At 45.5% G+C, this 27,571-nt stretch overlaps 1 protein-coding gene across 1 annotated transcript in view; it reads right to left on the reverse strand.

Moving 5' to 3' along the window:
- LOC106606169 (exostosin-1a) overlaps nucleotides 1-27,571 on the reverse strand; it is a 124,751-nt gene that overhangs the window by 31,542 nt on the left and 65,638 nt on the right. Inside the window, 1 exon segment of the mRNA XM_045719383.1 lies at nucleotides 7,657-7,750. Within this exon segment, the coding sequence (XP_045575339.1) occupies nucleotides 7,657-7,750 (94 nt within the window).

Genomic DNA, 27,571 nt, shown 5'->3' on the forward strand with positions numbered 1-27,571 from the left:
GTCTGTTTCCATGAGGACAGGACAGGACGCCAACTAGTATTGTGTCTGGATCCATGAGGACAGGACACCACTAGTATTGTGTCTGTTTCCATGAGGACAGGACACCACTAGTATTGTGTCTGTTTCCATGAGGACAGGACAGGACACCACTAGTATTGTGTCTGTTTCCATGAGGACAGGACAGGACACCACTAGTATTGTGTCTGTTTCCATGAGGACAGGACACCACTAGTATTGTGTCTGTTTCCATGAGGACAGGACACCACTAGTATTGTGTCTGTTTCCATGAGGACAGGACACCACTAGTATTGTGTCTGTTTCCATGAGGACAGGACAAGACACCACTAGTATTGTGTCTGTTTCCATGAGGACAGGACACCACTAATATTGTGTCTGTTTCCATGAGGACAGGACACCACTAGTATTGTGTCTGTTTCCATGAGGACAGGACACCACTAGTATTGTGTCTGTTTCCATGAGGACAGGACACCACTAGTATTGTGTCTGTTTCCATGAGGACAGGACAGGACACCACTAGTATTGTGTCTAGATCCATGAGGACAGGACACCACTAGTATTGTGTCTGTTTCCATGAGGACAGGACACCACTAGTATTGTGTCTGTTTCCATGAGGACAGGACAGGACACCACTAGTATTGTGTCTGTTTCCATGAGGACAGGACACCACTAGTATTGTGTCTGTTTCCATGAGGACAGGACACCACTAGTATTGTGTCTGTTTCCATGAGGACAGGACACCACTAGTATTGTGTCTGTTTCCATGAGGACAGGACACCACTAGTATTGTGTCTGTTTCCATGAGGACAGGACAGGACGCCAACTAGTATTGTGTCTGGATCCATGAGGACAGGACACCACTAGTATTGTGTCTGTTTCCATGAGGACAGGACACCACTAGTATTGTGTCTGTTTCCATGAGGACAGGACAGGACACCACTAGTATTGTGTCTGTTTCCATGAGGACAGGACAGGACACCACTAATATTGTGTCTGTTTCCATGAGGACAGGACACCACTAGTATTGTGTCTGTTTCCATGAGGACAGGACAGGACACCACTAGTATTGTGTCTGTTTCCATGAGGACAGGACACCACTAATATTGTGTCTGTTTCCATGAGGACAGGACACCACTAGTATTGTGTCTGTTTCCATGAGGACAGGACACCACTAGTATTGTGTCTGTTTCCATGAGGACAGGACAGGACACCACTAGTATTGTGTCTGTTTCCATGAGGACAGGACAGGACACCACTAGTATTGTGTCTGTTTCCATGAGGACAGGACACCACTAGTATTGTGTCTGTTTCCATGAGGACAGGACACCACTAGTATTGTGTCTGTTTCCATGAGGACAGGACACCACTAGTATTGTGTCTGGATCCATGAGGACAGGACACCACTAGTATTGTGTCTGTTTCCATGAGGACAGGACAGGACACCACTAGTATTGTGTCTAGATCCATGAGGACAGGACACCACTAGTATTGTGTCTGTTTCCATGAGGACAGGACACCACTAGTATTGTGTCTGTTTCCATGAGGACAGGACAGGACACCACTAGTATTGTGTCTGTTTCCATGAGGACAGGACACCACTAGTATTGTGTCTGTTTCCATGAGGACAGGACACCACTAGTATTGTGTCTGTTTCCATGAGGACAGGACACCACTAGTATTGTGTCTGTTTCCATGAGGACAGGACACCACTAGTATTGTGTCTGTTTCCATGAGGACAGGACACCACTAGTATTGTGTCTGTTTCCATGAGGACAGGACAGGACACCACTAGTATTGTGTCTGTTTACATGAGGACAGGACAGGACACCACTAGTATTGTGTCTGTTTCCATGAGGACAAGTGGAAAGTCAAAGCAGCGTGTCCCTGATGTCAGTACTAACGACACTAATGCAGTCCCTGTCTGCCTGCTGAACCATCTAATAACGCAAATTATCGTCAGCAAAAACAACAAGAAATCCTCCCAGACATGTGATCAGTGGTTTGGGGCTTTAAGACATGCAGCACCATCTGGCCATCCGTTTCTTCAGCAGATCTTTCTACTTCCTTTCAGCTGTAATAGCATAGAGCCCATTTTATTCACGCACCGCTCAGCAAGACATTACCTGTCAACTCTATAGTCATTACAATAGACTCATTCATTCCAATTGCCAGGGACTTTTTCCTCAAATTGTTGTTTTATTGTGAGTAAAGTACCGTGGTAAACAAAAGCCTATGTTTCATTTCAGCCTATTAGAATGTGTAAATGTTTATGCAAATGTTTTTGTGTGCGTGTGTGTGTGTGTGTGCGTGTGCGTGTGCGTGTGTCACTCTCTGTGCTCCACTGGCTCTGTGTCCAAATAGAGGCTACAGCCAGGGGGTGTGTCCAAATAGAGGCTACAGCCAGGGGGTGTGTCCAAATAGAGCCTACAGCCCTGACAGCCAGGGGGTGTGTCCAAATAGAGGCTACAGCCCTGACAGCCAGGGGGTGTGTCCAAATAGAGCCTACAGCCCTGACAGCCAGGGGGTGTGTCCAAATAGAGGCTACAGCCCTGTCAGCCAGGGGGTGTGTCCAAATAGAGGCTACAGCCCTGTCAGCCAGGGGGTGTGTCCAAATAGAGACTACAGCCCTGAGGTGTGTCCTCCTGTCCTTAATCTGTTAAACTGGGTGTCATTCAACCATTGGCTGTCCAAACACCCTGTCCCTCTCCCTTTGACTATTTTCTACATTGTAGAATAATAGTGAATATATCGAAACTATGAAATAACATATATGGAATCATGTAGTAACAAAAAAAGTGTTAAACAAATCAAAATATATTTTACATTTGAGATTCTTCAAAGTAGCCACCCTTTGCCTTGATGACAGCTTTGCACACGCTTGGCATTCTCTCAACCAGCTTCACATGGAATGCTTTTACAGCAGTCTTCAAGGAATTTGGGTTCAATTGGGTTGAGAGGGGGGTGATTGTGGAGGCCAGGTCATCTGATGCAGCACTCCATCCCTTTCCTTCTTGGTCTGGGTCTTCATTTCCTGTGGTGGTCCTCATGAGAACCAGTTTCATCATAGCGCTTGATGGTTTTTGTGACTACACTTGAAGAAACATTCAAAGTTCTTGAAATTCTCCGGATTGACTGACATTCGTGTCTTAAGTAATGATGGACTGTCGTTTCTCTTTGCTTATTTGAGCTGTTCTTGCCATAATATGGACATGGTCTTTTACCAAATAGGGCTATCTTCTGTATACCACCCCTACCTTGTCACAACACAACTGATTGGCTCAAACGCCTAAAGAAGGAAAGAAATTCCACAAATTTAAAAGGCACTCCTGTTAATTGAAATGCATTCCAGGTGACTACCTCATGAAGCTGGTTGAGAGAATGCCAAGAGTGTGCAAAGCTGTCATCAAGGCAAATCAAATTTGTTTAACACTTTTTTGGTTACTACATGATTCCATATGAGTTATTTCATAGTTTTGATGTCTTCACTATTATTCTAAAATGTAGAAAATAGTAAAAAATAAAGAAAACCCCTTGAATAAGTAGGTGTGTCCAAACTTTTGACTGGTACTGTATAAGGGGACAGTAGATGGTGATCTATATGGGGACAGTAGATGGTGATTTATGTGGGGACAGTAGATGGTGATCTATATGGGGACAGTAGATGGTGATCTATATGGTGACAGTAGATGGTGATCTATATGGGGACAGTAGATGGTGAACTATATGGGGACAGTAGATGGTGATCTATATGGGGACAGTAGATGGTGATCTATATGGTGACAGTAGATGGTGATCTATATGGGGACAGTAGATGGTGAACTATATGGGGACAGTAGATGGGGACAGTAGATGGTGAACTATATGGGGACAGTAGATGGGGACAGTAGATGGTGATCTATATGGGGACAGTAGATGGTGATCTATATGGGGACAGTAGATGGTGATCTATATGGGGACAGTAGATGGGGACAGTAGATGGTGAACTATATGGGGACAGTAGATGGGGACAGTAGATGGTGATCTATATGGGGACAGTAGATGGTGATCTATATGGGGACAGTAGATGGGGACAGTAGATGGTGATCTATATGGGGACAGTAGATGGTGATCTATATGGGGACAGTAGATGGGGACAGTAGATGGTGATCTATATGGGGACAGTAGATGGTTAACTATATGGGGACAGTAGATGGTGATCTATATGGGGACAGTAGATGGTGAACTATATGGGGACAGTAAATGGGGATCTATATGGGGACAGTAGATGGTGATCTATATGGGGACAGTAGATGGTGATCTATATGGGGACAGTAGATGGTGATCTATATGGGGACAGTAGATGGTGATCTATATGGGGACAGTAGATGGTGAACTATATGGGGACAGTAGATGGTGATCTATATGGGGACAGTAGATGGTGATCTATATGGGGACAGTAGATGGTGAACTATATGGGGACAGTAAATGGGGATCTATATGGGGACAGTAGATGGTGATCTATATGGGGACAGTAGATGGTGATCTATATGGGGACAGTAGATGGTGATCTATATGGGGACAGTAGATGGGGACAGTAGATGGTGATCTATATGGGGACAGTAGATGGTGAACTATATGGGGACAGTAGATGGTGATCTATATGGGGACAGTAGATGGGGACAGTAGATGGTGATCTATATGGGGACAGTAGATGGTGATCTATATGGGGACAGTAGATGGGGACAGTAGATGGTGATCTATATGGGGACAGTAGATGGTGAACTATATGGGGACAGTAGATGGTGATCTATATGGGGACAGTAGATGGTGATCTATATGGGGACAGTAGATGGTGATCTATATGGGGACAGTAGATGGTGATCTATATGGGGACAGTAGATGGTGAACTATATGGGGACAGTAGATGGTGATCTATATGGAGACAGTAGATGGGGACAGTAGATGGTGAACTATATGGGGACAGTAGATGGTGAACTATATGGGGACAGTAGATGGTGATCTATATGGGGACAGTAGATGGTGAACTATATGGGGACAGTAGATGGTGATCTATATGGGGACAGTAGATGGGGACAGTAGATGGTGAACTATATGGGGACAGTAGATGGTGATCTATATGGAGACAGTAGATGGTGAACTATATGGGGACAGTAGATGGTGATCTATATGGGGACAGTAGATGGTGATCTATATGGGGACAGTAGATGGTGATCTATATGGGGACAGTAGATGGTGATCTATATGGGGACAGTAGATGGTGATCTATATGGGGACAGTAGATGGTGAACTATATGGGGACAGTAGATGGTGATCTATATGGGGACAGTAGATGGTGATCTATATGGGGACAGTAGATGGTGATCTATATGGGGACAGTAGATGGTGATCTATATGGGGACAGTAGATGGTGATCTATATGGGGACAGTAGATGGTGATCTATATGGGGACAGTAGATGGTGAACTATATGGGGACAGTAGATGGGGACAGTAGATGGCGATCTATATGGGGTTCCCAGTACAGTAGCAGTCATCTGATCCCTCAGGGAGCGGTCCTGGTTGTCCAGGACAGTAGATGGTGATCTACATGGGGTTCCCAGTACAGTAGCAGTCATCTGATCCCTCAGGGAGCGGTCCTGGTTGTCCAGGACAGTAGATGGTGATCTACATGGGGTTCCCAGTACAGTAGCAGTCATCTGATCCCTCAGGGAGCGGTCCTGGTTGTCCAGGACAGTAGATGGTGATCTACATGGGGTTCCCAGTACAATAGCAGTCATCTGATCCCTCAGGGAGCGGTCCTGGTTGTCCAGGACAGTAGATGGTGATCTACATGGGGACAGTAGATGGTGATCTATATGGGGTTCCCAGTACAGTAGCAGTCATCTGATCCCTCAGGGAGCGGTCCTGGTTGTCCAGGACAGTAGATGGTGATCTACATGGGGTTCCCAGTACAGTAGCAGTCATCTGATCCCTCAGGGGAGCGGTCCTGGTTGTCCAGGACAGTAGATGGTGATCTACATGGGGTTCCCAGTACAGTAGCAGTCATCTGATCCCTCAGGGAGCGGTCCTGGTTGTCCAGGACAGTAGATGGTGATCTACATGGGGTTCCCAGTACAGTAGCAGTCATCTGATCCCTCAGGGAGCGGTCCTGGTTGTCCAGGACAGTAGATGGTGATCTACATGGGGTTCCCAGTACAGTAGCAGTCATCTGATCCCTCAGGGAGCGGTCCTGGTTGTCCAGGACAGTAGATGGTGATCTACATGGGGTTCCCAGTACAGTAGCAGTCATCTGATCCCTCAGGGAGCGGTCCTGGTTGTCCAGGACAGTAGATGGTGATCTACATGGGGTTCCCAGTACAGTAGCAGTCATCTGATCCCTCAGAGAGCGGTCCTGGTTGTCCAGGACAGTCAGTTTCTGTCTGTCTAATCAGCAGCCCTGCTGAGTTCCACTAGTTAATAACGCAGGATGAGAATGGAAGCCTCTGGCGTCGGGACAGAGACACTGTCACGACGGTCTGAAGAATGGGACCAAGGTGCAGCGTGTGTATCGTTCCACATTTTATTATAACTGTGAAACTATGCAAGACATACAAATAAACTTAATAAACAAATCAACAAACCGTGACAAAGAGGTGCAACATACACTAACTCAAAATAATCTCCCACAAAACCTAGTGGGAAAAACAACAACTTAAATATGATCCCCAATTAGAGACAACGATGATTGGAGATCATCCCCCCCAAAAAAACATAGAAAAAAGAAACTAGAACCAACATAGACATAAATAAACTAGACTAAACCCCCTGTCACGCCCTGACCTACTCTACCATAGAAAATAAAAGCTTTCTATGGTCAGGACGTGACAGACACAGAGGAAGGCTGCTCTCTCCCTCTCTGGCAGAAGCTGTACTGTACTGGCTGTTAGTGGGACTAGCAGAATGAACGAGAGGCCAAACATGGCTATTTCATTTAACAAAAATCCAGGACAATATCAAATGAAAACAGCTTGAAAGTCAATGGCTTATACACACGTAGTGTAAATGTAGTGTGTGTGTGTGTGTGTGTGTGTATGTACGTGGTGTGTGTGTGTGTGTGTGTGTGTGTGTGTGTGTGTGTATGTACGTGGTGTGTGTGTGTGTGTGTGTGTGTACGTGGTGTGTGTGTGTGTGTGTGTGTGTGTGTGTGTGTGTGTGTACGTGGTGTGTGTGTGTGTGTGTGTGTGTGTGTACTGGTGTGTGTACGTGGTGTGTGTGTGTGTGTAGTGGTGTGTGTGTGTGTGTGTGTACGTGGTGTGTGTGTGTGTGTGTGTGTGTGTGTGTGTGTGTGTGTGTGTGTGTGTGTGTGTGTGTGTGTGTGTGTGTGTGTGTACGTGGTGTGTGTACGTGGTGTGTGTGTGTGTGTGTGTGTGTGTGTGGTGTGTGTGTGTGTGTGTGTGTGTGTACGTTGTGTGTGTGTACGTTGTGTGTGTGTGTGTGTGTGTGTGTGTGTGTGTGTGTGTGCGTGTGTGTGTGTGTGTGTACGTGGTGTGTGTGTGTGTGTGTGTGTGTGTGTGTGTGTGTGTGTGTGTGCGTGGTGTGTGTGTGTGTGTGTGTGTGTGTGTGTGTGTGCGTGTGTGTGTGTGTATGTGGTGTGTGTGTACCTGCAGTGCTTCCAGGAAGCGGAAGGATCCCAGACGTCGTCCCCTGGGAACCAGGCAGAAGGTAGAGTTGTGAAGCATCTCTCTGTAATCATGTCTGAAGACAGAACAGACGATTAGAGTTACACATGAATATGACATGGCATTTAGTAGACACATATCAACAGTGACTTAACAACATAGATTGGCCCCAGCGGGAATTAAAACCAAGACTTTGGTCAACACCAAGCTCTTACAAACTGAGCCACAAAGGACCACAGAGGACTGGAGGAACAGACAGATGTAGGACAGGGTTATAGCTGGGGGAGATCTTCTAGCATTCAGGGCTGGACAGGGAGGGTTAACATGTCTCTATCTGGGTTAGCTTTGAGCTATGACAGGACAACAGTTGATTACACAGTGAACGACCCAGTGGTTAGTAAAGGCTTCATCATGCTTCAGTTCGGTTTGGCATCCAGACGGAGTCGGCTAGGTGAACCAAACTAGTGTGCTCCCATACTCCCTGAAAAAACCTTCGCTTGAAAAAAAACGAGAGGAAAAAAAAACTGCCAATTGTACTGTTTGTCCATTTTGAGATGCCGTAGTCAGTAGACAGAATTAAATCTAAGATAACGTCAAAATAAATGCCGTTTCTTGATGTGTTTTTGGTCGAGGAGATCTTAGTTTTACATCTAAGATGTTTGGTGCAGAATTTCTCAATGAAAACATTTGTGTGAAAACGAATCGTTTCTCGTTGAATAACAACAAAGATTTGATTGAAGAATCCCTCTACTTGACCAATCACGGACAAAAGGGGTGTGAACTTCGGCTGGCCTTTAGAAAAAAAAACGTATGCCTGAACAGCTGGGGGGAAACCCTTACCCGAAGTCCAAAACAAATAAAAATCTGTTATAATATATTCACAAACTCTTCTGAACTGTTTTGGGCTGGGAAGCACGCAGACCCCTCAGCACCTCCTCTTCCCTCCAATTTACAGGTCAGTCAGCACCTCTTCCCTCCAATCTACAGGTCAGTCAGCACCTCCTCTTCCCTCCAATCTACAGGTCAGTCAGCACCTCCTCTTCCCTCCAATCTACAGGTCAGTCAGCACCTCCTCTTCCCTCCAATTTACAGGTCAGTCAGCACCTCCTCTTCCCTCCAATCTACAGGTCAGTCAGCACCTCTTCCCTCCAATCTACAGGTCAGTCATCACCTCCTCTTCCCTCCAATCTACAGGTCAGTCAGCACCTCCTCTTCCTTCCAATCTACAGGTCAGTCATCACCTCCTCTTCCCTCCAATTTACAGGTCAGTCAGCACCTCCTCTTCCCTCCAATCTACAGGTCAGTCAGCACCTCTTCCCTCCAATCTACAGGTCAGTCAGCACCTCCTCTTCCCTCCAATCTACAGGTCAGTCAGCACCTCCTCTTCCTTCCAATCTACAGGCCAGTCAGCACCTCCTCTTCCCTTCCAATCTACAGGTCAGTCAGCACCTCCTCTTCCCTCCAATCTACAGGTCAGTCAGCACCTCCTCTTCCCTCCAATCTACAGGTCAGTCAGCACCTCCTCTTCCCTCCAATCTACAGGTCAGTCAGCACCTCCTCTTCCCTTCCAATCTACAGGTCAGTCAGCACCTCCTCTTCCCTCCAATCTACAGGTCAGTCAGCACCTCCTCTTCCCTCCAATCTACAGGTCAGTCAGCACCTCCTCTTCCCTCCAATCTACAGGTCAGTCAGCACCTCCTCTTCCCTCCAATCTACAGGTCAGTCAGCACCTCCTCTTCCCTTCCAATCTACAGGTCAGTCAGCACCTCCTCTTCCCTTCCAATCTACAGGTCAGTCAGCACCTCCTCTTCCCTCCAATCTACAGGTCAGTCAGCACCTCCTCTTCCCTCCAATCTACAGGTCAGTCATCACCTCCTCTTCCCTCCAATCTACAGGTCAGTCATCACCTCCTCTTCCCTCCAATCTACAGGTCAGTCAGCACCTCCTCTTCCCTCCAATCTACAGGTCAGTCAGCACCTCCTCTTCCCTCCAATCTACAGGTCAGTCAGCACCTCCTCTTCCCTCCAATCTACAGGTCAGTCAGCACCTCCTCTTCCCTCCAATCTACAGGTCAGTCAGCACCTCCTCTTCCCTCCAATCTACAGGTCAGTCAGCACCTCCTCTTCCCTCCAATCTACAGGTCAGTCAGCACCTCCTCTTCCCTTCCAATCTACAGGTCAGTCAGCGCCTCCTCTTCCCTCCAATCTACAGGTCAGTCAGCACCTCCTCTTCCCTCCAATCTACAGGTCAGTCAGCACCTCCTCTTCCCTCCAATCTACAGGTCAGTCAGCACCTCCTCTTCCCTTCCAATCTACAGGTCAGTCAGCACCTCCTCTTCCCTCCAATCTACAGGTCAGTCAGCACCTCCTCTTCCCTCCAATCTACAGGTCAGTCAGCACCTCCTCTTCCCTCCAATCTACAGGTCAGTCAGCACCTCCTCTTCCCTCCAATCTACAGGTCAGTCAGCACCTCCTCTTCCCTCCAATCTACAGGTCAGTCAGCACCTCCTCTTCCCTCCAATCTACAGGTCAGTCAGCACCTCCTCTTCCCTCCAATCTACAGGTCAGTCAGCACCTCCTCTTCCCTCCAATCTACAGGTCAGTCAGCACCTCCTATTCCCTCCAATCTACAGGTCAGTCAGCACCTCCTCTTCCCTCCAATCTACAGGTCAGTCAGCACCTCCTCTTCCCTCCAATCTACAGGTCAGTCAGCGCCTCCTCTTCCCTCCAATCTACAGGTCAGTCAGCACCTCCTCTTCCCTCCAATCTACAGGTCAGTCAGCACCTCCTCTTCCCTCCAATCTACAGGTCAGTCAGCACCTCCTCTTCCCTCCAATCTACAGGTCAGTCAGCACCTCCTCTTCCCTCCAATCTGCGTCGGGCCGTGTATGTGGTGATGTGTATGTGGTGATGTGTATGTGGTGATGTGTATGTGTATGTGGTGATGTGTATGTGGTGATGTGTATGTGGTGATGTGTATGTGTTGATGTGTATGTGGTGATGTGTATGTGGTGATGTGTATGTGGTGATGTGTATGTGGTGATGTGTATGTGTTGATGTGTATGTGGTGATGTGGTGATGTGTATGTGGTGATGTGTATGTGTTGATGTGTATGTGGTGATGTGTATGTGGTGATGTGTATGTGGTGATGTGTATGTGTTGATGTGTATGTGGTGATGTGTATGTGGTGATGTGTATGTGCTGATGTGATGTGTATGTGGTGATGTGTATGTGGTGATGTGTATGTGGTGATGTGTATGTGTATATGTTGATGTGTATGTGGTGATGTGTATGTGGTGATGTGTATGTGTATGTGGTGATATGTATGTGGTGATGTGTGAGTCTGGGGCAGATCTGCTATGAATAGCCCTCATCAGCAGCCCAGTCCAGGGGTCTACCTGAATCCCTCTATCCATCCTGGAGCAGCCTGAATTCACCCTGGATCACTGAGCAGCCTGAATCCACCCTGGATCACTGAGCAGCCTGAATCCACCCTGGATCACTGAGCAGCCTGAATTCACCCTGGATCACTGAGCAGCCTGAATCCACCCTGGATCACTGAGCAGCCTGAATCCACCCTGGATCACTGAGCAGCCTGAATCCACCCTGGATCACTGAGCAGCCTGAATTCACCCTGGATCACTGAGCAGCCTGAATCCACCCTGGATCACTGAGCAGCCTGAATCCACCCTGGATCACTGAGCAGCCTGAATTCACCCTGGATCACTGAGTAGCCTGAATTCACCCTCTATCCACCCTGGAGCAGCCTGAATTCACCCTGGACCACTGAGCAGCCTGAATCCACCCTGGATCACTGAGCAGCCTGAATTCACCCTGGATCACTGAGCAGCCTGAATCCACCCTGGATCACTGAGCAGCCTGAATTCACCCTGGATCACTGAGCAGCCTGAATTCACCCTGGATCACTGAGCAGCCTGAATTCACCCTGGACCACTGAGCAGCCTGAATCCACCCTGGATCACTGAGCAGCCTGAATCCACCCTGGATCACTGAGCAGCCTGAATTCACCCTGGATCACTGAGCAGCCTGAATCCACCCTGGATCACTGAGCAGCCTGAATCCACCCTGGATCACTGAGCAGCCTGAATCCACCCTGGATCACTGAGCAGCCTGAATTCACCCTGTTTGAGAAGCACACATCTACAAAGCTTCAGATGTTGTAGATTGTATTGAAACTGCGAGACTTGAGGTCTCTGGGAAATGAGGAGGAGGACATTCCACAGCTCTGACACATGACCCCATGTCTGGTTGACCTTGACATGACCTGTGGTTTACAGCGCACTGTCCGTCAGGTCTGATAGAAACTGTCTCTGAGCCTGCTGTTATCTAGAAACCATCAGACTGCTGAAACACTTGATCTGCCCACCTGCACTGACTGCTCACCTTTCACACACTCAATCACTAGCGTCCACTCCACATTACTGGCCTGTATGACCGAGTGAATAGGAGGAAGCACGTGCTGAATAATCCACTCCACATTACTGGCCTGTATGACCGAGTGAATAGGAGGAAGCACGTGCTGAATAATCCACTCCACATTACTGGCCTGTATGACCGAGTGAATAGGAGGAAGCACGTGCTGAATAATCCACTCCACATTACTGGCCTGTATGACCGAGTGAATAGGAGGAAGCACGTGCTGAATAATCCACTCCACATTACTGGCCTGTATGACCGAGTGAATAGGAGGAAGCACGTGCTGAATAATCCACTCCACATTACTGGCCTGTATGACCGAGTGAATAGGAGGAAGCACGTGCTGAATAATCCACTCCACATTACTGGCCTGTATGACCGAGTGAATAAGAGGAAGCACGTGCTGAATAATCCACTCCACATTACTGGCCTGTATGACCGAGTGAATAGGAGGAAGCACGTGCTGAATAATCCACTCCACATTACTGGCCTGTATGACCGAGTGAATAGGAGGAAGCACGTGCTGAATAATCCACTCCACATTACTGGCCTGTATGACCGAGTGAATAGGAGGAAGCACGTGCTGAATAATCCACTCCACATTACTGGCCTGTATGACCGAGTGAATAAGAGGAAGCACGTGCTGAATAATCCACTCCACATTACTGGCCTGTATGACCGAGTGAATAGGAGGAAGCACGTGCTGAATAATCCACTCCACATTACTGGCCTGTATGACCGAGTGAATAGGAGGAAGCACGTGCTGAATAATCCACTCCACATTACTGGCCTGTATGACCGAGTGAATAGGAGGAAGCACGTGTTGAATAATCCACTCCACATTACTGGCCTGTATGACCGAGTGAATAGGAGGAAGCACGTGTTGAATAATCCACTGCACATTACTGGCCTGTATGACCGAGTGAATAGGAGGAAGCACGTGTTGAATAATCCACTCCACATTACTGGCCTGTATGACCGAGTGAATAGGAGGAAGCACGTGTTGAATAATCCACTCCAAAATCATCCATTCTGTTTGCAACAAGGCTGATAAGTAACACTTCAAGACAACATGGCCAAAGACATTCACTTTTTTTGCCCAATAATGTTTGTACCATGTTTTGTGCTGCTACCATGTTGTGTTGCTACCATGTTGTTGTCATGTTGTGTTGCTACCATGCTGTGTTGTTGTCATGTTGTGTTGCTACCATGCTGTGTTGTCATGTGTCGCTGCCATGCTGTGTTGTTGTCTTAGGTCTGTCACGGTTGTCGTAGGAATGAGCGGACCAAAGTGCAGCGTGTGTATCGTTCCACATTTTATTTATTCTGTGAAACTATGCAATACATAAATAAACTTGAATGACAAAAAAATAAAAAATAAATATATATATATATATATAAATAAAAAACAAAACCTGACAGAGAGGTGAAACAAACACGACTCAAAACAAATCTCCCACAAAACCAGGTGGAAAAAAACCCCTACTTAAGTATGATCTCCAATTAGAGACAACGAGGACCAGCTGCCTCTAATTTGAGATCATCCCAAACAAAACCAACATAGACATACAAAACTAGAACATGAAAATAGAAATACAAAACATAGAAAAACACCCCCTGTCACGCCCTGACCTACTCTACCATAGAAAATAACCTCTTACTATGGTCAGGACGTGACAATGTCTCTCTCTATGTAGTGTTGTGTTGTCTCTCTTTATGTAGTGTTGTGTTGTCTCTCTTTATGTAGTGTTGTGTTGTCTCTCTTTATGTAGTGTTGTGTTGTCTCTCTTTATGTAGTGTTGTGTTGTCTCTCTTTATGTAGTGTTGTGTTGTCTCTCTTTATGTAGTGTTGTGTTGTCTCTCTTTATGTAGTGTTGTGTTGTCTCTCTTTATGTAGTGTTGTGTTGTCTCTCTTTATGTAGTGTTGTGTTGTCTCTCTTTATGTAGTGTTGTGTTGTCTCTCTTTATGTAGTGTTGTCTCTCTTTATGTAGTGTTGTCTCTCTTTATGTAGTGTTGTCTCTTTATGTAGTGTTGTGTCGTCTCTCTTTATGTAGTGTTGTGTTGTCTCTCTTTATGTAGTGTTGTGTTGTCTCTCTTTATGTAGTGTTGTCTCTCTTTATGTAGTGTTGTCTCTCTTTATGTAGTGTTGTCTCTCTTTATGTAGTGTTGTGTTGTCTCTCTCTATGTAGTGTTGTGTTGTCTCTCTCTATGTAGTGTTGTGTTGTCTCTCTTTATGTAGTGTAGTGTTGTCTCTATGTAGTGTTGTGTTGTCTCTCTTTATGTAGTGTTGTCTCTATGTAGTGTAGTGTCGTCTCTCTTTATGTAGTGTTGTGTTGTCTCTCTTTATGTAGTGTTGTGTTGTCTCTCTTTATGTAGTGTTGTGTTGTCTCTCTTTATGTAGTGTTGTCTCTCTTTATGTAGTGTTGTCTCTCTTTATGTAGTGTTGTCTCTTTATGTAGTGTTGTGTTGTCTCTCTTTATGTAGTGTTGTGTTGTCTCTCTCTATGTAGTGTTGTGTTGTCTCTCTTTATGTAGTGTTGTGTTGTCTCTCTTTATGTAGTGTTGTGTTGTCTCTCTTTATGTAGTGTTGTCTCTCTTTATGTAGTGTTGTCTCTCTTTATGTAGTGTTGTGTTGTCTCTCTTTATGTAGTGTTGTGTTGTCTCTCTCTATGTAGTGTTGTGTTGTCTCTCTCTATGTAGTGTTGTGTTGTCTCTCTTTATGTAGTGTAGTGTTGTCTCTATGTAGTGTTGTGTTGTCTCTCTTTATGTAGTGTTGTCTCTCTTTATGTAGTGTTGTGTTGTCTCTCTTTATGTAGTGTTGTGTTGTCTCTCTTTATGTAGTGTTGTCTCTCTTTATGTAGTGTTGTGTTGTCTCTCTTTATGTAGTGTTGTGTTGTCTCTCTTTATGTAGTGTTGTGTTGTCTCTCTTTATGTAGTGTTGTGTTGTCTCTCTTTATGTAGTGTTGTGTCGTCCCTCTTTATGTAGTGTTGTATCGTCTCTCGTCATGATGTGTTATGTCCTATATTTATATTTATTTATTTGTATGTTTAATCCCATGCTCCCGTCCCCCGCAGGAGGCCTTTTGCCTTTCGATAGGCCATCATTGTAACTGACTTGCCTAGTTAAATAAAGGTGAAATAAAAAATAAATAAAAACATGGCCTACGTTAAAAACAACAGGTTTGTGTCAACTCCAACGTAATAAAACACAGAGTAAAACCCTCTGCATTGTGGTGGCAGCATCATGTTATGGGTGTGTACTGTGGTGGCAGCATCATGTTATGGGTGTGTACTGTGGTGGCAGCATCATGTTATGGGTGTGTACTGTGGTGGCAGCATCACGTTATGGGTGTGTACTGTGGTGGCAGCATCACGTTATGGGTGTGTACTGTGGTGGCAGCATCACGTTATGGGTGTGTATTGTGGTGGCAGCATCATGTTATGGGTATGTACTGTGGTGGCAGCATCATGTTATGGGTGTGTATTGTGGTGGCAGCATCATGTTATGGGTGTGTACTGTGGTGGCAGCATCATGTTATGGGTGTGTACTGTGGTGGCAGCATCATGTTATGGGTGTGTACTGTGGTGGCAGCATCATGTTATGGGTGTGTACTGTGGTGGCAGCATCATGTTATGGGTGTGTACTGTGGTGGCAGCATCATGTTATGGGTGTGTACTGTGGTGGCAGCATCACGTTATGGGTGTGTACTGTGGTGGCAGCATCACGTTATGGGTGTGTATTGTGGTGGCAGCATCACGTTATGGGTGTGTACTGTGGTGGCAGCATCATGTTATGGGTGTGTACTGTGGTGGCAGCATCATGTTATGGGTATGTACTGTGGTGGCAGCATCATGTTATGGGTGTGTATTGTGGTGGCAGCATCACGTTATGGGTGTGTACTGTGGTGGCAGCATCACGTTATGGGTGTGTACTGTGGTGGCAGCATCACGTTATGGGTGTGTATTGTGGTGGCAGCATCACGTTATGGGTGTGTACTGTGGTGGCAGCATCACGTTATGGGTGTGTACTGTGGTGGCAGCATCACGTTATGGGTGTGTACTGTGGTGGCAGCATCATGTTATGGGTATGTACTGTGGTGGCAGCATCATGTTATGGGTGTGTACTGTGGTGGCAGCATCATGTTATGGGTATGTACTGTGGTGGCAGCATCATGTTATGGGTATGTACTGTGGTGGCAGCATCATGTTATGGGTGTGTACTGTGGTGGCAGCATCATGTTATGGGTATGTACTGTGGTGGCAGCATCATGTTATGGGTATGTACTGTGGAGGCAGCATCATGTTATGGGTGTGTACTGTGGTGGCAGCATCATGTTATGGGTGTGTACTGTGGTGGCAGCATCATGTTATGGGTGTGTACTGTGGTGGCAGCATCACGTTATGGGTGTGTACTGTGGTGGCAGCATCATGTTATGTACTGTGGTGGCAGCATCATGTTATGGGTGTGTACTGTGGTGGCAGCATCATGTTATGGGTGTGTACTGTGGTGGCAGCATCATGTTATGGGTGTGTACTGTGGTGGCAGCATCATGTTATGGGTATGTACTGTGGTGGCAGCATCATGTTATGGGTGTGTACTGTGGTGGCAGCATCATGTTATGGGTGTGTACTGTGGTGGCAGCATCATGTTATGGGTATGTACTGTGGTGGCAGCATCATGTTATGGGTGTGTATTGTGGTGGCAGCATCACGTTATGGGTGTGTACTGTGGTGGCAGCATCACGTTATGGGTGTGTACTGTGGTGGCAGCATCATGTTATGGGTGTGTACTGTGGTGGCAGCATCACGTTATGGGTGTGTACTGTGGTGGCAGCATCATGTTATGGGTGTGTACTGTGGTGGCAGCATCACGTTATGGGTGTGTACTGTGGTGGCAGCATCACGTTATGGGTGTGTACTGTGGTGGCAGCATCACGTTATGGGTGTGTACTGTGGTGGCAGCATCATGTTATGGGTGTGTACTGTGGTGGCAGCATCATGTTATGGGTGTGTACTGTGGTGGCAGCATCACGTTATGGGTGTGTACTGTGGTGGCAGCATCATGTTATGGGTGTGTATTGTGGTGGCAGCATCATGTTATGGGTGTGTACTGTGGTGGCAGCATCATGTTATGGGTGTGTACTGTGGTGGCAGCATCATGTTATGGGTGTGTACTGTGGTGGCAGCATCATGTTATGGGTATGTACTGTGGTGGCAGCATCACGTTATGGGTGTGTATTGTGGTGGCAGCATCACGTTATGGGTGTGTACTGTGGTGGCAGCATCACGTTATGGGTGTGTACTGTGGTGGCAGCATCATGTTATGGGTGTGTATTGTGGTGGCAGCATCATGTTATGGGTGTGTACTGTGGTGGCAGCATCATGTTATGGGTGTGTACTGTGGTGGCAGCATCATGTTATGGGTGTGTACTGTGGTGGCAGCATCATGTTATGGGCGTGTACTGTGGTGGCAGCATCATGTTATGGGTGTGTACTGTGGTGGCAGCATCATGTTATGGGTATGTACTGTGGTGGCAGCATCATGTTATGGGTATGTACTGTGGTGGCAGCATCATGTTATGGGTATGTACTGTGGTGGCAGCATCATGTTATGGGTATGTACTGTGGTGGCAGCATCATGTTATGGGTATGTACTGTGGTGGCAGCATCATGGTATGGGTATGTACAGTGGTGGCAGCATCATGTTATGGGTATGTACTGTGGTGGCAGCATCATGTTATGGGTGTGTACTGTGGTGGCAGCATCATGCTATGGGTATGTATTGTGGTGGCAGCATCATGTTATGGGTATGTATTGTGGTGGCAGCATCATGTTATGGGTATGTATTGTGGTGGCAGCATCATGTTATGGGTATGTATTGTGGTGGCAGCATCATGTTATGGGTATGTACTGTGGTGGCAGCATCATGCTATGGGTATGTACTGTGGTGGCAGCATCATGCTATGGGTATGCACTGTGGTGGCAGCATCATGCTATGGGTATGTACTGTGGTGGCAGCATCACGCTATGGGTGTGTACTGTGGTGGCAGCATCACGTTATGGGTGTGTATTGTGGTGGCAGGATCATGTTATGGGTATGTATTGTGGTGGCAGCATCATGTTATGGGTATGTATTGTGGTGGCAGCATCATGTTATGGGTATGTACTGTGGTGGCAGCATCACGTTATGGGTATGTATTGTGGTGGCAGCATCATGTTATGGGTATGTATTGTGGTGGCAGCATCATGTTATGGGTATGTATTGTGGTGGCAGCATCACGTTATGGGTATGTATTGTGGTGACAGCATCATGTTATGGGTATGTACTGTGGTGGCAGCATCATGCTATGGGTATGTATTGTGGCGGCAGCATCATGTTATGGGTATGTACTGTGGTGACAGCATCATGTTATGGGTATGTATTGTGGTGGCAGCATCATGTTATGGGTATGTATTGTGGCGGCAGCATCATGTTATGGGTGTGTACTGTGGTGGCAGCATCATGTTATGGGTATGCTTGTCACTGGCAGGGACTGGGGAGTTTGTCAGGATTGAAATAAATATGAAAGGAGCCACGCCCAGGTGAAAAGGAAAACCCACCTCAGTCTTCTGAAAACCTAAACCTGGGATAGAGATGTATTCTTCAGCGGGACAATTACACACATTGAACCCAGTAAACTGATAGATTGATGAGTTCTCGTGTATGAACCCAGTAAACTGATAGACAGGACTAGTCCAGAGATGTCTTCCCAGCCGTGTAGTAATAACACAGTTATGTTCACACAGCCCAACAATGTCCTGTTTATCTAGCTAGCCTGTTGTGTTTACTAGTTGCCTTAGAAACACTGAGAAACACGCTGTTACTTTGTTCACACGACGAGTCTGAGTTGAATCATCTTCACCATAAATCAGACGAGTAGAAACTACGGGAAGCAGAGAGTGACATTTGACAGATGTGGGACAACCTGTACAGGGATAATTATTGTGTAATTAGACCCTGAGGAAGCGGTACCTAGCCTGAAGATCGCTAGTCAAGCCAAGAGAGAGCTAGACCTATGTATTAGAGCATGTATAGGCCCTGAGGAAGCGGTACCTAGCCTGGAGATCTCTAGTCATGCCAAGAGAGAGCTAGACCTATGTATTAGAGCATGTATAGGCCCTGAGGAAGCGGTACCTAGCCTGGAGATCTCTAGTCAAGCCAAGAGAGAGCTAGACCTATGTATTAGAGCATGTATAGACCCTGAGGAAGCGGTACCTAGCCTGGAGATCTCTAGTCAAGCCAAGAGAGAGCTAGACCTATGTATTAGAGCATGTATAGACCCTGAGGAAGCGGTACCTAGCCTGAAGATCGCTAGTCAAGCCAAGAGAGAGCTAGACCTATGTATTAGAGCAGATACATGAAACAGGAAGTCATTCCTGGCCCTGGCAGTAAACTGACATTTACTCTTGAGGTGCTGACTTGTTGCACCCTCGACAACTACTGTGATTATTATTATCTGACCCTGCTGGTCATTTATGAACATTTGAACATCTTGGCCATGTTCTGTTATAATCTCCACCCGGCACAGCCAGAAGAGGACTGGCCACCCCTCATAGCCTGGTTCCTCTCTAGGTTTCTTCCTAAGGTTCTGGCCTTTCTAGGGAGTTTTTCCTAGCCACCCCTCATAGCCTGGTTCCTCTCTAGGTTTCTTCCTAGGTTTAGGTCTTTCTAGGGAGTTTTTCCTAGCCACCCCTCATAGCCTGGTTCCTCTCTAGGTTTCTTCCTAGGTTCTGGCCTTTCTAGGGAGTTTTTCCTAGCCACTGTGCTTCTACACCTGCATTGCTTGCTGTTTGGGGGGTTTTAGGCTGGGTTTCTGTACAGCACTTTGAGATATCAGCTGATGTAAGAAGGGCTTTATAAATACATTTGATTTTGATTTAGATACATGAAACAGAGAGCCATTCCTGGCCCTGGCAGGGAGAATCCTATGCTGTTTATCACATCGCACTCGTTATCCAAACGTTGGTTTAAAAAGCAGAGCATGATGGGTACTGTATGATCATCACTGCTACTGAGCTGTCAGGGCTAGATGGTTCTAGAACCAGCTGCATATTGCCCTTCTCTGTGGCTCTAACAGATCAGAGGACATCTCAGATCTCTACCATCAACATGAGGACTACATGCACTGTACGTCCCCACCTATCCTGTCTCACGGACACATGCTGACATCTGGTCTGACGCAGGGTAATGTATAGATGAAGCCATACATCATCAAGAGAACGGTAATGTATAGATGAGGCCATACATCATCAAGAGAACGGTAATGTATAGATGAGGCCATATACACATCATCATGAGAACGGTAATGTATAGATGAAGCCATATACACGTCATCATGAGAACGCTAATGTATAGATGAGGCCATATACACATCATCAAGAGAACGGTAATGTATAGATGAGGCCATATACACGTCATCAAGAGAACGATAATGTATAGATGAGGCCATATACACATCATCAAGAGAACGGTAATGTATAGATGAGGCCATACGTCATCAAGAGAACGGTAATGTATAGATGAGGCCATATACACATCATCATGAGAACGGTAATGTAGAGATGAGGCCATACGTCATCAAGAGAACGGTAATGTATAGATGAGGCCATACGTCATCATGAGAACAGTAATGTATAGATGAGGCCATATACACATCATCAAGAGAACGGTAATGTATATATGAGGCCATATACACATCATCAAGAGAACGGTAATGTATAGATGAGGCCATACGTCATCAAGAGAACGGTAAGTTAAAGAGGACGAGGCCATAAGGAATCCAGACGCACCACCATAAACGCAGCTGTAGAACAAAAGTCATGTTGATGCTATTTGAAGTCCACGCAAACCTCCTCCTCATCAGCAGCTGTTATATACCCAGAGAAAATGGCTCTTTTCAAGGACTCCCCCAGAGGAAGTTGCCACCACTATTTAAACGTAATTTCCTGTCCTAGAGAGGAAATGCACGTTTAGGTTCCACCTCCAATGAACGACGAAGCCTACTTCTACATATCCACAAATTGGGGTATGTGGAGTTGATAAATATCAACAAATAGGGCACTGACAGCTGTCAGTGTAGCTAGCTAGCATGCTAACCGTATCTAGCGATCTATCTTGCTAACCTTATCAAGCTATTTATCTTGCTAACCTTATCAAGCTATTTATCTTGCTAACCTTATCAAGCTATTTATCTTGCGATCTCTCTTGCTAACCCTATCTAGCTATTTATCTTGCTAACCTCATCTAGCGATCTATCTTGCTAACCTTATCTAGCTATCTATCATGCTAACCTTATCTAGCGATCTACCTTGCTAACCTTATCTAGCTATCTACCTTGCTAACCTTATCTAGCTATCTACCTTGCTAACCTTATCTAGCTATCTACCTTGCTAACCTTATCTAGCTATCTACCTTGCTAACCCTATCTAGCTATTTATCTTGCTAACCGTATCTAGCGATCTATCTTGCTAACCTTATCAAGCTATTTATCTTGCGATCTCTCTTGCTAACCTTATCTAGCTATCTACCTTGCTAACCTTATCTAGCTATCTACCTTGCTAACCTTATCTAGCTATCTACCTTGCTAACCTTATCTAGCTATCTACCATGCTAACCTTATCTAGCTATCTACCTTGCTAACCTTATCTAGCTACCTACCTTGCTAACCTTATCTAGCTACCTACCTTGCTAACCTTATCTAGCTATCTACCTTGCTAACCTTATCTAGCTATCTACCTTGCTAACCCTATCTAGCTATTTATCTTGCTAACCGTATCTAGCGATCTATCTTGCTAACCCTATCTAGCTATCTATCTTGCTAACCTTATCTAGCTATCTACCATGCTAACCTTATCTAGCTATCTACCTTGCTAACCTTATCTAGCTATCTACCTTGCTAACCTTATCTAGCTATCTACCTTGCTAACCTTATCTAGCTATCTACCTTGCTAACCTTATCTAGCTATCTACCTTGCTAACCTTATCTAGCTATCTACCTTGCTCAGTGTCTGAATCTATAGCTCAGTGTCTGAATCTATAGCTCAGTGTCTGAACCTATAGCTCAGTGTGACTCTCCCATACATCAGACCCTGTCAGCGGTTAGCTAGTGGAGAACAGATGTTGTCTTCCTGTCTTCTCTCTATATTCCAGATAGCTTTGAGGACGGCCGTGGTGGGACTGTGAGCATAGAAATAGTCTGACCTAGCTATCTGGAGATGAATGGACTGACAGGAAGTCACTATGTGGTAGTCTGACCTAGCTATCTGGAGATTAATGGACTAACAGGAAGTCACTATGTGGTAGTCTGACCTAGCTATCTGGAGATGAATGGACTGACAGGAAGTCACTATGTGGTAGTCTAACCTAGCTATCTGGAGATGAATGGACTAACAGGAAGTCACTATGTGGTAGTCTAACCTAGCTATCTGGAGATGAATGGACTAACAGGAAGTCACTATGTGGTAGTCTGACCTAGCTATCTGAAGATGAATGGACTAACAGGAAGTCACTATGTGGTAGTCTGACCTAGCTATCTGGAGATGAATGGACTAACAGGAAGTCACTATGTGGTAGTCTGACCTAGCTATCTGAAGATGAATGGACTAACAGGAAGTCACTATGTGGTAGTCTCACCTAGCTATCTGAAGATGAATGGACTAACAGGAAGTCACTATGTGGTAGTCTGACCTAGCTATCTGGAGATGAATGTACAAACAGGAAGTCACTATGTGGTAGTCTGACCTAGCTATCTGGAGATGAATGGACTAACAGGAAGTCACTATGTGGTAGTCTGACCTAGCTATCTGAAGATGAATGGACTAACAGGAAGTCACTATGTGGTAGTCTGACCTAGCTATCTGAAGATGAATGTACAAACAGGAAGTCACTATGTGGTAGTCTAACCTAGCTATCTGGAGATGAATGTACAAACAGGAAGTCACTATGTGGTAGTCTCACCTAGCTATCTGAAGATGAATGGACTAACAGGAAGTCACTATGTGGTAGTCTCACCTAGCTATCTGAAGATGAATGGACTAACAGGAAGTCACTATGTGGTAGTCTGACCTAGCTATCTGGAGATGAATGTACAAACAGGAAGTCACTATGTGGTAGTCTGACCTAGCTATCTGGAGATGAATGGACTAACAGGAAGTCACTATGTGGTAGTCTGACCTAGCTATCTGAAGATGAATGGACTAACAGGAAGTCACTATGTGGTAGTCTCACCTAGCTATCTGAAGATGAATGGACTAACAGGAAGTCACTATGTGGTAGTCTGACCTAGCTATCTGGAGATGAATGGACTAACAGGAAGTCACTATGTGGTAGTCTGACCTAGCTATCTGGAGATGAATGGACTAACAGGAAGTCACTATGTGGTAGTCTGACCTAGCTATCTGAAGATGAATGGACTAACAGGAAGTCAGTCTGGATAAGAGCCTCTGCTAAATTTCTCAAATGTCAAATGTATAAATCAGTCCTATAGCTTTGAGTTATGGCAACACTTAGGCCAACTCACAAATACCTAAACATGTTTTGATTTACAGTAAAGTACAACTGCATACAAGAATAGTAAAACAAAAAGCTTTCATTAGAAGGCATAATAATAACCAGTCGAGTGAATGTACTTAAAAATGTACATTGAAGCATGTGTTCACCACCTGAGATGTTTTCATGTAAAGACGGAAACGAACAACCCCCCAGCTGCCACCTCTTGATGCACAATATTGATTTTCTTCCGTCTGAATAAGTTCACAGACAGAATCCCCAGAGTCACATCAAATGACATGTTCTGTTTATCAAATGTAAAAGTTCTTCCATGCAGAGAAACTGTCAATAGACTGTCAGCAGGTTGTCAACCAGTCACCCAATAAATCATCGAGTCGTCTCTGAAAATACTAATTTATCATACAAGGCTGATAACACATCTCATTGTCTCTGATTGGTTTAGGCCTAATCACTCTCCAGGGGAAGAATACGGGGTGCTGTTATAATGACAGGGTGGTTATAGAGTCTCTGTTCTCCTAATGACAGGGTGGTTATAGAGTCTCTGTTCTCCTAATGACAGGGTGGTTATAGAGAGTCTCTGTTCTCCTAATGACAGGGTGGTTATAGAGTCTCTGTTCTCCTAATGACAGGGTGGTTATAGAGAGTCTCTGTTCTCCTAATGACAGGGTGGTTATAGAGTCTCTGTTCTCCTAATGACAGGGTGGTTATAGAGAGTCTCTGTTCTCCTAATGACAGGGTGGTTACAGAGAGTCTCTGTTCTCCTAATGACAGGGTGGTTATAGAGTCTCTGTTCTCCTAATGACAGGGTGGTTATAGAGAGTCTCTGTTCTCCTAATGACAGGGTGGTTATAGAGAGTCTCTGTTCTCCTAATGACAGGGTGGTTATAGAGTCTCTGTTCTCCTAATGACAGGGTGGTTATAGAGTCTCTGTTCTCCTAATGACAGGGTGGTTATAGAGTCTCTGTTCTCCTAATGACAGGGTGGTTATAGAGAGTCTCTGTTCTCCTAATGACAGGGTGGTTATAGAGTCTCTGTTCTCCTAATGACAGGGTGGTTATAGAGTCTCTGTTCTCCTAATGACAGGGTGGTTATAGAGTCTCTCTTCTCCTAATGACAGGGTGGTTATAGAGTCTCTGTTCTCCTAATGACAGGGTGGTTATAGAGTCTCTGTTCTCCTAATGACAGGGTGGTTATAGAGTCTCTGTTCTCCTAATGACAGGGTGGTTATAGAGTCTCTGTTCTCCTAATGACAGGGTGGTTATAGAGTCTCTGTTCTCCTAATGACAGGGTGGTTATAGAGTCTCTGTTATCCTAATGACAGGGTGGTTATAGAGTCTCTGTTCTCCTAATGACAGGGTGGTTATAGAGAGTCTCTGTTCTCCTAATGACAGGGTGGTTATAGAGAGTCTCTGTTCTCCTAATGACAGGGTGGTTATAGAGAGTCTCTGTTCTCCTAATGACAGGGTGGTTATAGAGAGTCTCTGTTCTCCTAATGACAGGGTGGTTATAGAGTCTCTGTTCTCCTAATGACAGGGTGGTTATAGAGAGTCTCTGTTCTCCTAATGACAGGGTGGTTATAGTCTCTGTTCTCCTAATGACAGGGTGGTTATAGAGTCTCTGTTCTCCTAATGACAGGGTGGTTATAGAGTCTCTGTTCTCCTAATGACAGGGTGGTTATAGAGAGTCTCTGTTCTCCTAATGACAGGGTGGTTATAGAGTCTCTGTTCTCCTAATGACAGGGTGGTTATAGAGTCTCTGTTCTCCTAATGACAGGGTGGTTATAGAGTCTCTCTTCTCCTAATGACAGGGTGGTTATAGAGTCTCTGTTCTCCTAATGACAGGGTGGTTATAGAGTCTCTGTTCTCCTAATGACAGGGTGGTTATAGAGAGTCTCTGTTCTCCTAATGACAGGGTGGTTATAGAGTCTCTGTTCTCCTAATGACAGGGTGGTTATAGAGAGTATCTGTTCTCCTAATGACAGGGTGGTTATAGAGTCTCTGTTCTCCTAATGACAGGGTGGTTATAGAGTCTCTGTTCTCCTAATGACAGGGTGGTTATAGAGTCTCTGTTCTCCTAATGACAGGGTGGTTATAGAGAGTCTCTGTTCTCCTAATGACAGGGTGGTTATAGAGTCTCTGTTCTCCTAATGACAGGGTGGTTATAGAGTCTCTGTTCTCCTAATGACAGGGTGGTTATAGAGAGTCTCTGTTCTCCTAATGACAGGGTGGTTATAGAGAGTCTCTGTTCTCCTAATGACAGGGTGGTTATAGAGTCTCTGTTCTCCTAATGACAGGGTGGTTATAGAGTCTCTGTTCTCCTAATGACAGGGTGGTTATAGAGAGTCTCTGTTCTCCTAATGACAGGGTGGTTATAGAGTCTCTGTTCTCATAATGACAGGGTGGTTATAGAGTATCTGTTCTCCTAATGACAGGGTGGTTATAGAGTCTCTGTTCTCCTAATGACAGGGTGTTTATAGAGTCTCTCTTCTCCTAATGACAGGGTGGTTATAGAGAGTCTCTGTTCTCCTAATGACAGGGTGGTTATAGAGAGTCTCTGTTCTCCTAATGACAGGGTGGTTATAGAGAGTCTCTGTTCTCCTAATGACAGGGTGGTTACAGAGAGTCTCTGTTCTCCTAATGACAGGGTGGTTACAGAGAGTCTCTGTTCTCCTAATGACAGGGTGGTTATAGAGTCTCTGTTCTCCTAATGACAGGGTGGTTATAGAGTCTCTGTTCTCCTAATGACAGGGTGGTTATAGAGTCTCTGTTCTCCTAATGACAGGGTGGTTATAGAGTATCTGTTCTCCTAATGACAGGGTGGTTATAGAGAGTCTCTGTTCTCCTAATGACAGGGTGGTTATAGTCTCTGTTCTCCTAATGACAGGGTGGTTATAGAGTCTCTGTTCTCCTAATGACAGGGTGGTTATAGAGTCTCTGTTCTCCTAATGACAGGGTGGTTATAGAGAGTCTCTGTTCTCCTAATGACAGGGTGGTTATAGAGTCTCTGTTCTCCTAATGACAGGGTGGTTATAGAGTCTCTGTTCTCCTAATGACAGGGTGGTTATAGAGTCTCTCTTCTCCTAATGACAGGGTGGTTATAGAGTCTCTGTTCTCCTAATAACAGGGTGGTTATAGAGTCTCTGTTCTCCTAATGACAGGGTGGTTATAGAGAGTCTCTGTTCTCCTAATGACAGGGTGGTTATAGAGTCTCTGTTCTCCTAATGACAGGGTGGTTATAGAGAGTATCTGTTCTCCTAATGACAGGGTGGTTATAGAGTCTCTGTTCTCCTAATGACAGGGTGGTTATAGAGTCTCTGTTCTCCTAATGACAGGGTGGTTATAGAGTCTCTGTTCTCCTAATGACAGGGTGGTTATAGAGAGTCTTTGTTCTCCTAATGACAGGGTGGTTATAGAGTCTCTGTTCTCCTAATGACAGGGCGGTTATAGAGTCTCTGTTCTCCTAATGACAGGGTGGTTATAGAGTCTCTGTTCTCCTAATGACAGGGTGGTTATAGAGTCTCTGTTCTCCTAATGACAGGGTGGTTATAGAGAGTCTCTGTTCTCCTAATGACAGGGTGGTTATAGAGAGTCTCTGTTCTCCTAATGACAGGGTGGTTATAGAGTCTCTGTTCTCCTAATGACAGGGTGGTTATAGAGTCTCTGTTCTCCGAATGACAGGGTGGTTATAGAGAGTCTCTGTTCTCCTAATGACAGGGTGGTTATAGAGTCTCTGTTCTCCTAATGACAGGGTGGTTATAGAGAGTCTCTGTTCTCCTAATGACAGGGTGGTTATAGAGTCTCAGTTCTCCTAATGACAGGGTGGTTATAGAGTCTCTGTTCTCCTAATGACAGGGTGGTTATAGAGAGTCTCTGTTCTCCTAATGACAGGGTGGTTATAGAGTCTCTGTTCTCCT

The sequence above is a fragment of the Salmo salar genome, chromosome ssa05, assembly GCF_905237065.1.
Source record: "Salmo salar chromosome ssa05, Ssal_v3.1, whole genome shotgun sequence".
Taxonomy (NCBI): domain Eukaryota; kingdom Metazoa; phylum Chordata; class Actinopteri; order Salmoniformes; family Salmonidae; genus Salmo; species Salmo salar.